A 15,609-nucleotide genomic window follows, 5' to 3' on the forward strand; every position below is an offset into this window, starting at 1 on the left:
CTTTGTTCGCCCATGGGACACCTGTATGTGTAAGTCCCAAATGGTTTTATGTTCTGTCAAACAAAACACACACACAAACACACGCACGCACGCACACACACACACACACACACACACACACACACACACACACACACACACACACACACACACACACACACACACACACACACACACACACACACACACACACACACACACAGTACTTATTTTATGGATGTTTCATGACTCGCACATGACCTTCTGCTTGGCCTTGTACCATTCTCTCAGTGAGAGAGAAAACATAGAGGTGGAGTTGGATTAAAAGAGGTGTGTATAAGAACCCCTTGACTACGAGGGTGAGTCAGAGAGGACTGCTGAAGGAGAGCAAGCTGCTGCCGTTACAACTGCACACGTTAGACCAACGTTAGAACCACACGATGCAAGCCTACCTTCTGTTTTCCATCAGCCTGTGTCTGGCTGTTGGGAGCTTGGCAGAACGACCTCATCCATGCAGTAAGTGAGAAGAAATGTCATTCCTTATTGAGACACTTTTGGAATAACCAACTAAATGCACCGCCACGATGTTAATCAAATAACACTAAACATATTGTCTATTGCCTAGACACGCAAATAGCCTGAAGAATGCCAGATTGCATCTCTATTTGGGAAATCATTTTCTACCTGTTTGTATTACTGTAATATGACAAATGTATGTCTTTCACATTAAAGAATCACCACCTTTGGTCGAGGGCAGTATGGCACTGGTAAGTCTTTAAACAAATATCAAGCTCACCAGAGAAATCTTTACACTTTGTATTTTTTTACACACCGCTACCTTTGATACCTGTGAAAGATTCTTCCTCATAGTTGTACTAGGTTTGTATGGCACCCAAAACCATTCTGTGGTTTTATTTGGCTATATAAAAAGGAGCTACTGTGTATATACTGCAATATGATTTCATTTAATTGAGATGAGCAATAAAAGATCCCCTGATATTGTAGCTTTCCTGTTCAAATGAAATATGCATGCTTCTCTTTAAAAATAAACTCTGAATGGTATCATGTGTGTATTTTCTATCACACATTCAAACAGACGATCCTCAAGGAGAAAACTTTTGGTGTTGAGAAATTCTCCTATGATGCTTTTGAAGAGAGGGTGCACATCCGACTTCTTCTGGACCAGGACAACCACACCACCTACAGAGACACCCTTCTTCTTTATAAAGAGGTTTGATCTTACAGACACATATTCTCTGCATTATCATTGTTATTCAGGGGGGTTGTACTGGATGATGATATAGTGTGAAGGCCATTTCCATCCAAAAATAACAACCATTCAGACGTGTCTATTATTCATCTTCTCAGGGTATAGCTTACCAAATCTTCCGCCATAATCAAACCTGTGAGAAGGTCCACTTTAAGGATCCCTGGAAGCCAATGGAGATCCCCAGGGATGCCAAGTTCCAATCACAGGTGATCATTGGGAGCCTTTCCGCTCCTGCAGAAGGGCTGCTGGTCAACAACTGGTCAGGAACAATGGCAGAGCCTCACGGTGAGTGAATGACGAATACTCTAGAAAACCTCCGACTAACTACTCTAGAAAACCTCAGACTAACTACCGACTATTATTTACATTCACTGCTAAATTCCCTTAGCATGAGTGACTTAAGAAATATAATCAAAACCTTTCCATAAATCCATCGGTGCTGTTCACATAGCTAGTGGTTTGTATCATCTCTGCGCATTTATTATAATGTCCATGCACACTTCTTACAGATGATTACCTCCTCACTTTCACTGAGTTTGGTTGCCTGCCCGTTCATGCCTGGTGGTACAACATTGAGGATCAAACCCTTCTAAGGTAAGTGGTACACAATCCCAATTTTAGGCAGTTTTGTTATTGCAGTCGTAAATCATAAAACAGTCTTATACAGTATCTGATGAAGGGACTATGGTCTTGTTTGAGAAACACTGCATTGAGAAAGAGCCCACGTCTGAATGCTTTTAGCCTGACGGGGGCTTTTATGTTACTGTCTGTTCCATCTGCAGTCTGAGTTTCTTTGACATGGTGCTCGGAGTTGAGGACCCTGAAGTTTTCAACCCTCCTTCTTTCTGTGACAAAGCACAGCCGGGCAACGATGCTGCACTGACAAGTTTCTTTGATGCCCTCATTTGAGTTAATAGTAATGCATCAAAGCACTTTCCACTTCCTACTCCACCATGATCATTTAAAGTAATGACTTCATGAACTATTGTTAAAACAATAAACAGTGGACTCCTGTCTGTTTTAACCTGATGGCATCGGCGATAAAAAAAATACAAGATGCACATATTCAATAAATGTCTTTTTTCGGGGTAACAGAAGAGCACAACCCTGTAGACACTCAAACTTTCAAATGCAGATTCAAGATTTTTTTTAAGGTACATTAACAAATGAAATGGAGCCAAATTAAAACTCCATAAGGGACTTAGCACATAGGCACAATAATTGAGCAAAATATCAGAATTGCGCTACTTGTGTAGGCAGCCATAAAGGTGAAAAAATAAGTAATGCACTGTAGTGACAGGTAGCCTAGTGGTTAGAGCATTGGACTAGTAACTGAAAGGTTGCAAAATCAAATCCCTGAGCTGACAAGGTAAACATCTGTTGTTCTACCCCAGAACAAGGCAGTTAACCCACTGTTTCTAGACTGTCATTGAAAATAAGAGTTTGTTCTTAACTGACTTGCCTAGTTAAATAAAGGTAAAAGATTGTTCATTTCAATTGCAGCATGCTGTTGTAATAGAAGCTATTGGCCAACAGATGGTGCTATTGATCATTTTATAATGAAATCATAATTTACATGACCACTTTGGATGCAAGTGGCATAAATACATTTGAAGCCTATAGAAAAAAAAGTAGAAAACTAGAGTGAAATGCACCCATTTGAAGATCAGTGCTAAAGTACATTCTTACTAGAATGGGTACCGCTCTCTTCAGCTAACGTTCCACTAGGTAATTTGCAGGAGTAGCAATGGGTGGAATGTTAGCTAAAAAGACCAGTACCCAGACTACTTTCTTACCACATCATAAGGTAACCCAAAAAAGAACATTCTTTACAGGAATGTGAAATGACTTATAGTAACTTCAACAGAACACTTTAGTAAATCAAATAGACAGCTCTTATAGCTTATTTTTCTCCAGGCTATTTAGTGAGTGGTGTTGGCATCATTGAGAGGCACTTGACAAACAGGCACATTTGAGACTAGAATATTTAAAGTTGAATTATGTTTTATCACTGTAACATACTCCTTGTTCAATTAAAATTCACAATTCTTGAGATGTTGTGCAGCCATTCTATTTGCAGACGGTTCTCCAAAGGGCTGAAGAGTAAACTAGGAGTGAGGAGAGTTAAGTGGAGATGGAGAGGTAGTTCATGGAGGTTGGGGATTTGTTCCACAGAGTTCTTGAAGTAATGATGGTCCCAGGAGGGTCTTGAATAAGTAGAGAATGTACAGAACATCCATTAACATGAGTCCATGTTAATTATGGATGATGCGAATTTTCGCAGCTTTTTGTTAAAAATCGCAACATTTCAAAGTCCTGCTACTCATGCCAGGAATATAGTATATGCATATGATAAGTATGTGTGGATAGAAAACACTCTGAAGTTTCTAAAACTGGTTAAATCGGGTCTATAACAGAACGTGTTTAGGAGTAAAAATTACTGGTAAAACTGTTTACCAAAAACAAAAACAAAATATTAGTCCGCCATTCAATGAAGTGTTTAAGACGAGATAAAATATATGCGAACCCCCTGTAAACGCCTACACACGGTGTCGCCATTGCTATCAATATCAGAATCATTTATCCTTGGTTACAACACGAATAGACCCCTCCTTTCTTGCGGCGCATCACAGTATGTTGTGAAACTGAAAAAATGGACAATGATTTCCAAACTTGCTGCTATCGAATACAGATCGCCCCGTGATCAATTTGATACATCATTAACGTTTATTGATACCTAAAGTTGGTTTAGAAAAGTCGTTTGAAGTCATTTGTAAAAGTTTATAGGCGACTTTTGTAATTTTAAAAAGTGACGTTGAGTCGTGTAAATGGACTTTTCTCAGCATCAGACTGGTCTTCAGCAAATGACATTTTGGGTATACAATGACGGATTTAATCGGGAAAAAGACCCAATTGTGATGTTTATGGGACATGTAGGAGTGCCAACAAAGAAGCTCGTCCAAGGTAATGAATGTTTTATATTTTATTTCTGCGTTTTGGGTAGCGCCGGCTACCGCAAAATCTGTTGTTTACGTGTCGTGCTGGTATTTTGGGGGGTGCATGCTATCAGATAATAGCTTCTCATGCTTTCGCCGAAAAGCATTTTACAAATCTGACTTGGTGGCTAGATTCACAACGAGTGTAGCTATAATTCAGTACCTTGCATGTGTATTTTTATGAAAGTTTGAGCTTTATCGAGTACTTTACTCAAGTACTATAGGTGGCGCTCTGAAATTTCCGCTGAGCTATCCCTGTGCAGGGACCACCTCCATAAGAAGTTTAAGTTAATCTTTCTTCTTGTAGTCCTCAATGTTGGTGAGAATCCAACCGGAAGGTCCCAGGATAGCCAGTGCGAACAGTCCCAGTCCGATGATGGTCTCCTGTAGAAAAGATGGTAGAGTAAACAGGACTAGGTTATTCATGACATGGTGCTATGTTGAGGGTGTTGTGTAATGTTACAGAATGAGAATGTTCAAAAGTGTAGAACAGATGATTACTTCTCAATGTCATGTGGTACAAGGAATCATGTCAGATGGAAAAGGCTATATGGACATTCCTGACCTGCAAAATTATATTTAAGTGCAGCTATTTAGCTACATTTCCATCTCTGTTCTGAGAATTTCAGTTCACTGGATAGACCCAACACATGTATTCAGGGGCATGACTACAATGCCCCTGTCATGGATATTCTCCTGATCACTGCCCTGTTGTGTTGCTGATAAATCAATGGTTAGCCGTGTTAGCTAGCTACATAGCTAACACGACCTGGCAGATTATCACACCAACAAAAGTTTGCAAATTATTATCATAAAAAGAAAGATAGTTTTACATTGATAGGAAAGTTGCTAAATTAGACATATTTTTAAAAAGGAATAAACAAATGTTACCCCACCACAGCTGAATTAGCTGGCTAGCTATGACACAAAATAAAGTCAAAGCTCAACATCTTCAGCTATCAGTTAGGTAGCTAACATTAACTAGCAGGCCCAACATGGCTTATGCCTCAACAGCTACGAGCTTCTTGTCTGTTTCACGACCACAGGTAAAGTTAACTACTTACGGAAGGGCCGAGAGGGTCTTTAGCCGGTCTGGTGAAGACACTGGCCCTCTGGGTGATCATGGGTCCCCGCAATGCCAGAGCAGTGCGAGTTGAAATAGTTCTGAGGAGACCAGGCACAACTGTGGAGTAGAGCAATGTTCCCAAAATGGTCGGGAAGTGGGTTGCGTTGGTGATCGGTTGTTACTAGTTACCAGGGCGGCAAAGTCATAATTATGGCTAAACCCCACCTATTTTTACAATTTACCTTCTTAAAATCAGATTATAAACATAACCATATCCCTAACCTTAAATTAAGACAAAAAGCAACGAAACACATTAATTAATTTTTACGATATAGCGAATTTTGACATTTGTGGCTGTGGTGACTAGTGATAACAGAGTTGATAGGCCAAGGAGGTAATTCTGTGATTTCCCAAGGGCATTATGGTAGTTGTAGTTATCATACCAGACGACTACCGGTGTGCGAATGAATGTCTTTTCAGAGATTATGGAGTGGCAGTAGACATGGCGTCACTTGAGGTGGCAAGAAAGAGAGGAAGAGGGGTTGAAGAGAATGAGGGAGGCAGAGGTTGAATCTGAATCTGTTGAAGATGGTGGAAAAGAAGGAGGAGGTGTGTTGAAAAAGTTTGTTGTCAAGTGCAAACAGTGAGCTAGCTCTATGTCAGATTGAGTTTTGAAGATGAAATGTTAGTGAATGAGCAGTGACGACCCATCATCCAGGGCAGGTGTTTTCAGCTCCACCTGGTTAGCTATTTATATACAGTACCAGTGAACAGTTTGGACTCACCTACTCATTCAATGGTTTTTCTTTATTTTTATTATTTTCTACATTGTAGAACAATAGTGAAGACATCAAAACTATGAAATAACACATATAGTAGTAACCAATCATGTAGTAACCAAAAAACTGTTAAACAAATCAACATATATTTTAGATTTTAGGTTCTTCAAAGTAACCAACCTTTGCCTTGATGACAGCTTTGCACACTCTTGGCATTCTCTCAACCAGCTTCACCTGGAATGCTTTTTCAACAGTCTTGAATGAGTTCCCACTTATGCTGAGCACTTGTTGGCTGCTTTTCCTTCACTTTGTGGTCCAACTCATCCCAAACCATCTCAATTGGGTTGAGGTTGGGTGATTGTGGAGGCCAGGACATCTGATGCCTTACTCCATCACTCTCCTTCTTGGTCAAATAGCCCTTACACAGCCTGGAGGTGTGTTGGGTTATTGTCCTGTTGAAAAACAAATGATAGGCCCACTAAGCGCAAACCAGATGGGATGGCGTATCGCTGCAGAATGCTGTGGTAGCCATGCTGGTCACCAGCAAAGTACCCCCACACCATCACACCTCCTTTGCCATGCTTCACGGTGGGAACCACACATGCAGAGATCATCCGTTCACCTAATCACAAAGACACGGTGGTTGGAACCAAAAATCTCAAATTTGGACTCATCAGACCAAAGGACAGATTTCCACCAATCTAATGTCCATTGCTCGTGTTTCTTGGCCCAAGCAAGTCTCTTCTTCTTAATGTCCTTCACTCATGGTTTCATTGTAGCAATTTGACCATGAAGGCCTGATTCACGTAATCTCCTCTGAACAGTTGATGTTGAAATGTGTCTGTTACTTGAACTCTGAAGCATTTATTTGGGCTGCAATTTCTGAGGCTGGTAACTCTAATGAATGTATCCTCTGTAGCAGAGGTAACTCTGGGTCTTTCTTTACAGTGGTGGTCTTCGTGAGAGCCAGTTTCATCATAGCGTTTGATGTTTTTTTGCAACTGACTTGAAGAGACTTTCAAAGTTCTTGAAATTTTCCGGATTGACTGACCCTCATTTCTTAAAGTAATTATGGACTCATGCTTATTTGAGCTGTTGTTGCCATCATATGGACTTGGTATTTTACTAAATAGGGCTATTTTCTGTATACCCCCTACCTTGTCACAACACAACTGATTTGCTCAAATGCATTAAGGAAAGAAATTCCACAAATTAACTCAACAAGGCACAACTGTTAATTTAAATGCATTCCAGCTGCATGAAGCTGGTTGAGCGAATGCCAAGAGTGTGCATAGCTGTCATCAAGGCAAAGGGTGGTGTAACGTTCGCGGTTAATAAACAATTCAATGAACGAACAGCTTCTTCGTGCAAAAAATACATGCAACCAAACAAAGACAAGATCCCACAACTGAAGGTGGGAAAAAGGTCTGTCTAAGTATGATCCCCAATCAGAGACAACGATAGACAGCTGCCTCTGATTGGGAACCATACTAAGAACAAAGAAACAAAGAAAAAGAAAACATAGATATACAAAAACTAGAGTACCCACCCTAGTCACACCCTGACCTGACCAAAATATAGAGAATAAACAGGGATCTCTAAAGTCAGGGCGTGACAGGTGGCTACTTTGAAGAATCTCAAATATAAAATAAATGTAGATTTGTTTAACACTTTTTTGGTTACTACATGATTCCATATGTGTTATTTCGTTTTGATGTCTTCACTATTATTGTACAATGTAGAAAATAGTACAAATAAAGAAAAACCCTTGAATGAGTAGGTGTGTCTAAACTGTTGACTGGTACTGTACATACTAGGATACTCCCCTTTTCATTGCCTGCGAGAACACTCTTTTGAGACCAACTTGTTTTTGCCAAATTTAAACAATTGCGTTCTCAACGTGATTCAATTCTATACCCTTTGCGTAAAGTCTGAACCATAGGGACATTTTTTAGGGAGTTTTTCTAATCTGTATTTTTTTATTGGACCAAAATAAGCCTACTCGAGTCCTGGACATAAAAAGCATGTTCAATGTAGGTTAGGGGTGTTGTAGCCCCACATACGCAACTTTGCACTTTCTGGGCATCATGTCCTAAACAAAAGTTATGTTATGTATCTATCTGATCTTCTTCTGATCTTTTAAACACTGACCATGCATCTTTTATTTAGGTAATATGATTGCATTTTCCCCTCCCCGTTTTCTAGGAAAATACGGAGACAGGACAACATCTGACATTTTATTTTCTACCTGATATACTGTAGGCCTAAGCTACACAAACCGATTCCAGCTACAAATACCATGCCCAGTCAAGATGACCAGTTTCATGGACTGTAACGGAAATTGTGCCACAGTCACAAACAATATAGCCACATGGCGAAGACCATTCATACTGATCATACTGATCGAAGGTGAGGATAACTTTGTCATTATTTTAAGGAATGCATACTAGTATAGAACATAAAAATATAGGCCTGGCCCATAGAAAGATGCAAATAAAGTTGTAGTTAGAATACACAATATACTGTAGCATATATTTATTTACTCACAATCTAGCATTAATTCATGTTTTACTGTTGAAATATTAAATGTTAAACAGACCACAGTGTACCACAGCAGATCATTTCATTATTCTACGTAGCTCATAGCTCACAAATCATGGTAATTTCCTCCTACACCAGTGGACCAGTTAAAATATTGATTGCTACCTTACAGTCTTTGTGAAAAAACTGTAGAGCAAGCAACTGTAGTATCTATTTAGACTATACAGGCAAGGTCAGTAACATTTGATGAGTCTTCAGGCAGCTTCCTTGAACAGGGTATTATGGGTATCTAACATGTCCAGCTCCTCCTTCTTGGGCGAGGCATTGAGGATTGTTTTCTTGCAACTTCTGAAAGAAAGAAAATAAAGGAAGCTAGTTTGCAGTTGGGAGTCGTTCTCACTTTACTACTCCTGGTACAGTGTTCAATATTCTACTGCTCTTGAGTCTGTGTCTCGACTTACCTCTCATCCACATCCTGGATAGTGTCGGGTAGTGGTGCACCAAGTGTTTCTGGCAGATAGATGGCGACCACCCCACTTAAGATGGGGGCTACCCCATAGATGAAGCCAGGCAGCCACGGGACAGCCTCCCCAAGGAGCAGCACCATGGGGGCCACCATCGCTCCTACACGAGCCATCATGGACACCCAGCCCATGCCATTCTGCCTGGGGCACAGAAGAGAATCACATTTCATCAGACACCTGAACAGAATACATTTTTCCCCATTTGCATTAATCTTCATCACATATATTGCCTAATGCTAATGAACAGGTAAAAATATTACATATAAAAACACATATGTTTTACAGTCAGTATTGGAATACTATAGTCAACTGAAACATCCTGTTGGAATTACCGGATGATGGTGGGGTACAGCTCTCCAGAGTAGAGGTAGCAGCAGTTGAATGACGCGGCCAGGCACCCCTTACCCAGCACGGCTAGAGTGGTGCGCACTGTCTGCATTTCTGAATGGAAGCGATAACAACAACAGACGACAATGAAATCACACCAGTGCTATTAGCCATGACATCCAAAAAGAGCACAATGACACCCGACACAGGCAAAACCACCTCACCGTTTGGCACCAATATGTTGATCAAAATGGTGACTCCAGACAATATGAGTGCAGCGCACTGTGAGGGCCGTCGCCCAAATATACTCATGGACACTGTAACCACTACTTTGGCAGGGATGTCCACCGCTCCGAATATCACTTGAATCAAGTAGATGTCCACGCCAAACTTCTGCAGATCCATAGATAGACCATAGTAGGCGAAGCTGGTGGAGAACCTTAAAGAATGTCAAAGTGGGTGTCATGATCATTTCATTTAGAAGGGATGTCATAGTGAAAGGCAAAAGTAGAGGAGACACACCAGACAGCACTGAGACAGATGGTGATGTTCCTCATGGTGGGCGTGCGGAGCAGGTCTACTACAGAGTAGGAACCCTGTGAGCAGGACATCTCCTTCTTCATGGAATCCTGCAGCATCTGGACGCATAGAGACAGTACTGAGTACTTTCACGTACAGTTGAAGTCGGAAATGTACATGCACCTTAGCCAAATACATTTGAACTCAGTTTAACACAATTCCTGGCATTTAATCTGAGTAAACATTCCCTGTCAGTTAGGATCACCACTTTATTTTAAGAATGTGAAATGTCAGAATAATAGTTGAGAGAATGATTTATTTCAAATTTGATTTATTTCATCACATTCCCTGTGGGTCAGAAGTTTACATACACTCAATTTGTATTTGGTAGCATTGCATTTAAAACTTCTTGGCGCACCCATCCCTTTAGCGGGATCATTTTCGTCAACATCCGCTGATTTGCAGAGCGCCAAATTCAAATTAAATGAAACAGCTTAGCTTGTTGTTGATCCACCTGGCATGTCAGATTTCAAAAAAGCTTTACAGCAAAAGAAAACCAAGCGTTTATGTGAGGACATCTCTCTCAGCAGACAAAACATTACAAACAGCTAGCAGCAAAGTAGATTGGCCACGAAATAAAATGAATCGCTTACCTTTGATGATTTTCGGATGTTTGCACTCACGAGACTCCCAGTTACACAATAAATGTTCCTTTTGTTCGATAAAGATTATTTTTATATCCAAAATACCTCCATTTGGTTGGCGAGTTTTGTTCAGAAATCCACAGGCTCGAGCGGTCACGACGGGGCAGACAAAAATTCCAAATAGTGTCCGTAAAGTTCGTAGAAACATGTCAAATGTTTTTATAATCAATCCTCAGTTTGTTTTTACAATAAATAATAGATAATATTTCAATCGGACCGTAGCTTTTTCAATAGGAGAGAGAGAGAAAATATCTGCTCCAAGCTGTTGCGCATGCAAAATTCTGCTGGCACCCAGCCATCCACTGACATGATGTGATCTTTCTCGCTCATTTTTCAGAATAAAAGCCTGAAACTATGTCTAAAGACTGTTCACGCCATGTGAAAGCCATAGAGAAAGGAATCTGGTTGATATCCCTTTAAATGGAGGGAAGGCATGCAATGGAAAAGAGAGGTTTCAGGAAAAACAGCACATCCTGGTTGGATTTCCCTCAGGTTTTCGCCTGCAATATCAGTTCTGTTATACTCACAGACAATATTTTGACAGTTTTGGAAACTGTAGAGTGTTTTCCATCAATTCCACCAATTATATGCATATTCTAGATTCTGGGCCTGAGAAATAGGCAGTTTCATTTGGGTACGTTTTTCATCTAAATATCAAAATACTGCCCCCTACACTCGAGGTTAAATTGTTTAACTTGGGTCAACTTGGGTCAACCTTCCACAAGCTTCCCACAATAAGTTGGGTGAATTTTGGGCCATTCCTCCTGACAGAGCTGGTGTAACTGGGTCAGGTTTGTAGGCCTCCTTGCTCGCACACTGTTTCAGTTCTGCCCACAAATGTTCTATAGGCTTGAGGTAGGTGTTTTGTGATGGCCACTCCAATACCTTGACTTTGTTGACCTTAAGCCATTTTGCCACAACTTTGGAAGTATGCTTGGGGTCATTGTCCATTTGGAAGACCAATTTGCGACCAAGCTTTAACTTCCTGACTGATGTCTTGAGATGTTGCTTCAATATATTCACATAATTTTTCCTCTTCATGATGCCATCTATTTTGTGAAGTGCATCAGTCCCTCCTGCAGCAAAGCAAGCACACCCACTGCCACCCACGTGCTTCACGGTTCGGATGGTGTTCTTTGGCTTGCAAGCCTCCCCCTTTTACCTCCAAACATAACGATGGTCATTATGACCAAACAGTTCTATTTTTGTTTCATCAGACCAGAGGACATTTCTCCAAAGAGTACGATCTTTGTCCCCATGTGCAGTTGCAAACCGTAGTCTGTTTTTTTAATGGCGGTTTTGGAGCAGTGGCTTCTTCCTTGCTGAGCGGCCTTTCAGGTTATGTCGATATAGGACTAGTTTTTACTGTGGATATAGATACTTTTGTCCCTGTTTCCTCCAGCATCTTCACAAGGTCCTTTGCTGTTCTTCTGGGATTGATTTGCACTTTTCGCACCAAAGTATGTTCATCTCTAGGAGACAGAAAGCGTCTCCTTCCTGAGCGGTATGTCTGCTGCTTGGTCCGATGGTGTTTATACTTGCATATTTTTGTTTGTACACATGAACGTGGTACCTTCAGGCATTTAGAAATTGCTCCCAAGGATGAACTAGACTTGTGGAGGTCTACAATTTTTTTCTGAGGTCTTGGCTGATTTATTTTGATTTTCCCATGATGTCAAGGAAAGAGGCACTGAGTTTGAAGGTAGGTCTTGAAATACATCCACAGGTACACCTCTAAATTGACTTAAATTATGTCAATTAGCCTATCAGAAGCTTCTAAAGCCATAACATAATTTTCCTGAATTTTTCCAAGCTGTTTCAAGGCACAGTCAACTTAGTGTATGTAAACTTCTTACCCACTGGAATTGTGATACAGTGAATTATAAGTGAAATAATCTGTCTGTAAACAATTGTTGGAAAAATGACTTGTGTCATGCACAAAGTAGATGTCCTAACCGACAAAACTATATTGTGTTAATAAGAATTTTGTGGAGTGGTTGAAAATCAAGTTTTAATGACTCCAACCTAAGTGTATGTAAACTTCAGACTTTAACTGTAAGTGCAGGTACACACACACACACACACACACACACACACACACACACACACACACACACACACACACACACACACACACACAAACACACAGTTCCTTACTTCAAGATTGATTCTGTCACCCTCTTCACGGCGTCCATTGATTCGGGCCACTGTTTTGAGATTTTTGACCGCTTGCTCAGACTTTCTGTTCAGGACGAGCCATCTTGCAGACTCCAGGAACCACCTGCAGAAGTCAGATGTGGTAAACAACATGTTAGAATCAAATAGCCTTACTAGGTAAAGTGTCATGGCTGCTCCAATCCTTTGGGTCTCACCATGAGTAGAGGAAGGTGATGTAGAAAGGTACGGAGACAGCCAGCGTTAGCCAGCGCCAGTCCCGAATGAAGTAGGCCACTACTGCCAGGATCAGCTGACCCATTGTGTAACAGTAGCCTGTCCCTGTACCCACCACTGTCCTCACTCTTGTGGGAATCCACTCCACAACTAGAGGAGAGAGAAACAGAGAGACGGAAAGAGTAATTACATGGTGGGTGGGCCTCTCTCTTCTTGAGCATTTCCCACCTTAGCCTGCAGTGCCCACTGCCTACCCAGCCCTTCCTGTAACGTACTGAGAGAGAAGGAGTTGAGCCCCAGGCCAGAAAGGGCCATGCCAGTGATGAAGCGGAAGAGGCAGAAGACGGAGAATGAGGTGGAGAAGGCAGCACACGTCCCTCCCACTGCCATCAACAGGTTGGAGATTAGCAGCAGGAAACGCCGTCCAAATCTGAGACAGAACGTAGAGAGAGAGAGAGAGAGAGAGTGGGTACAGAGGAGACCTCTGCCATTAATCCCTGAAGAGTACAATACCATGTGTAGTTTCTGAATAACTGCTGCAGCTGCACACTTCCAGTATTTTCGAGACCTGTCTTTGCAGAAGAGGCATTGTCTGAGATAAGCCAACAAAAATATCAAAGAGAGAAACCAGGCCTTAGTATTGAAACAGAAAAACAGAAATTATCTGACAATCGAGATCTGAGCATCTATTTAATAAGAAAAGCAAAGTGGTACCTGTCCGACAGTCCCCCAAAGATTACAGCTCCCACAAGCACCCCTCCCATATAAATGGTTTGTCCCATCTGCTTAAACGAGCGAAGATCGCAGACCAAGTCCCACTGACAAGAGAAAAAGAGAAAATAAATATAACTGACAGTTTGAAACATATCCTTAAACACATCCACAATTATTTTTGTCGTTGATCTCTTTCAAATGTTTGTTTGGACGCATGTAAAACTACTACGTAAACCGTATCCATGATTGTTACCTCAGAGATAATTGTGGAACTCATCTCTGTCATGCTGTACTCCCATCCATCTCTACATGTAAAACTACTACGTAAACCGTATCCATGATTGTTACCTCAGAGATAATTGTGGAACTCATCTCTGTCATGCTGTACTCCCATCCATCTTTACAGCCCTGCAGCTCAGCATCTAGAAGGTCTTCAGTATCATTACTACTGTCTCGCTTCACCTTCGGACTGTAGGTCCCATTCTCTGACAGGAGCTGCCACTGGGGCGCAGCATAGCGCAGGCATCTCGCCGGCCTGCTGTTCTTAATGTCCTGGGGCACGGTGAGCAGCAGAACCTGCTCCGGGCTCAGACTAGACAGGGACAGGTTCCTGTGGACACTGCAGTGGTGGGGGGGTACTGAGGCCACAAAGTTCTGCAACAGATTATGACTGGCCATCATAAGGATGGGCATACAGAGCAAGGTGACATGCAGGACCTGAAAGCGGCCCGTGCTGCCCACCTGTTCTAGAAGGTCTCCAAAGGCCATGGCTGTGAGACACAACTAGAAGTGGGTTTGCTTGAGAAGAGAAGTTGCTGAAGCAAGGAATGTGATTCTCCACTTCAACGTCTTTTGTAACACGTCTAAAAATGCCAGCGAGTAAAAACACTCAAGTTAAAAAAACACGTTTAAAAAATGTTGTTCTCCACTTGATGAGACTTGTAGCCTACCTGTGAAAGAAGTACAGAAGCACATTAATGGGAAGAAGTATATCAATACTTGCAATCATTTTCATTGTGATGTGATGTTTACTCTTATTCTTTTATAATCAGATTATGTGCAAAAATAATACCTCAGAAAAGAATATCCAGTGGAAGCAGAGATGGTAACATACCTGTTTGTTCCCATTATAGAACATATGGACAAAGTACATCTAAAAGGTTTGACTTCAAAATAAATCAAATACTTCACTTGAGACACAAAAGCTGTTATATAGATTCCGTTATGCACCAGCCTTGCCTTTGTTGAAGAAAAGTCCAGATTTTAGCAAGCATCCTACTGTGAACAAACACAGCCTTCACAGCAAGAGTTTTTTTTCAGAGAGAGACCAAGATTCCATGGAGTCCATTCAGACCATTCACTTCAATATGTTACATTATATTTAAAAAGTTCCCTTTAACAACAGCCAAAAAATCTAACCAGGAAAGAAACAGTGCTTTTGCTACGCATTGTTAGCTAATCTGCTCTGGAATTTCTATGGTTTTTCTGAGGAAATAGACTCTTTCTGGATTATAACCTGCTCAGTTAAACCGCTCGAGGTCTTAACTACTCTTTCCATGGACCGCTGAGGGAAAAGGAGAGTCCTTGCTGTGTGGCATTAATCCTTTGTCCACTGGAGAGTCAACACCATCATACACCATCATCATACACACAGGCACACACTTAGTGTTCTTTTGTATATACAGATGTCCCAACTTCTTGATTGGTTATATTTTAGTGTGAGTGAAGGGGTTAGTGTGTGTGTGTGTGTGTGTGTGTGTGTGTGTGTGTGTGTGTGTGTGTGTGTGTGTGTGTGTGTG

The 15,609-nt window shown here is 41.2% G+C and overlaps 3 protein-coding genes across 5 annotated transcripts; 1 reads left to right on the forward strand and 2 right to left on the reverse strand.

Moving 5' to 3' along the window:
• The first annotated feature begins 204 nt into the window (after positions 1 to 204).
• On the forward strand, positions 205 to 2,371 carry epdl2 (ependymin-like 2). Its single transcript, XM_021590276.2, has 6 exons — positions 205 to 495; positions 712 to 746; positions 1,076 to 1,210; positions 1,348 to 1,534; positions 1,759 to 1,843; positions 2,032 to 2,371. Exons 1-6 carry the CDS (start codon positions 420 to 422, stop codon positions 2,156 to 2,158), a joined length of 645 nt encoding a protein of 214 aa, XP_021445951.1. The 5' UTR covers positions 205 to 419; the 3' UTR covers positions 2,159 to 2,371.
• A 1,418-nt stretch (positions 2,372 to 3,789) lies between these two features.
• On the reverse strand, positions 3,790 to 5,489 carry LOC110509437 (cytochrome c oxidase subunit 8B, mitochondrial; the record flags this gene model as incomplete). The annotated part of the gene is given in 3 exon segments (XM_036967713.1): positions 3,790 to 3,810; positions 4,516 to 4,629; positions 5,310 to 5,489. Coding segments are annotated over 3 exon segments (315 nt in total), but the record flags the coding sequence as incomplete, so codon positions are not given.
• Positions 5,490 to 8,314: 2,825 nt separating this feature from the next.
• Positions 8,315 to 15,543, reverse strand: slc22a6l (solute carrier family 22 member 6, like). Of its 3 annotated transcripts, none has more exons than XM_021591462.2 (11): positions 14,925 to 15,543; positions 14,159 to 14,760; positions 13,811 to 13,914; positions 13,372 to 13,526; positions 13,078 to 13,246; positions 12,863 to 12,986; positions 10,005 to 10,120; positions 9,707 to 9,921; positions 9,488 to 9,596; positions 9,093 to 9,296; positions 8,315 to 8,979 (listed from the first exon to the last, which is right to left on the reverse strand). In XM_021591462.2, exons 2-11 carry the CDS (start codon positions 14,576 to 14,578, stop codon positions 8,886 to 8,888), a joined length of 1,710 nt encoding a protein of 569 aa, XP_021447137.2. In that variant the 5' UTR covers positions 14,579 to 14,760; positions 14,925 to 15,543; the 3' UTR covers positions 8,315 to 8,885. The 3 variants fall into 3 exon arrangements, with proteins under 3 accessions (XP_021447137.2, XP_021447135.2, XP_036823986.1); XM_021591460.2 differs by having other exon boundaries at positions 14,883 to 15,542; XM_036968091.1 differs by lacking the exon at positions 14,925 to 15,543 and having other exon boundaries at positions 14,064 to 14,203.
• Between the last annotated feature and the right edge of the window lie 66 nt (positions 15,544 to 15,609).

Source organism: Oncorhynchus mykiss, chromosome Y, assembly GCF_013265735.2.
Source record: "Oncorhynchus mykiss isolate Arlee chromosome Y, USDA_OmykA_1.1, whole genome shotgun sequence".
Lineage (NCBI taxonomy): Eukaryota > Metazoa > Chordata > Actinopteri > Salmoniformes > Salmonidae > Oncorhynchus > Oncorhynchus mykiss.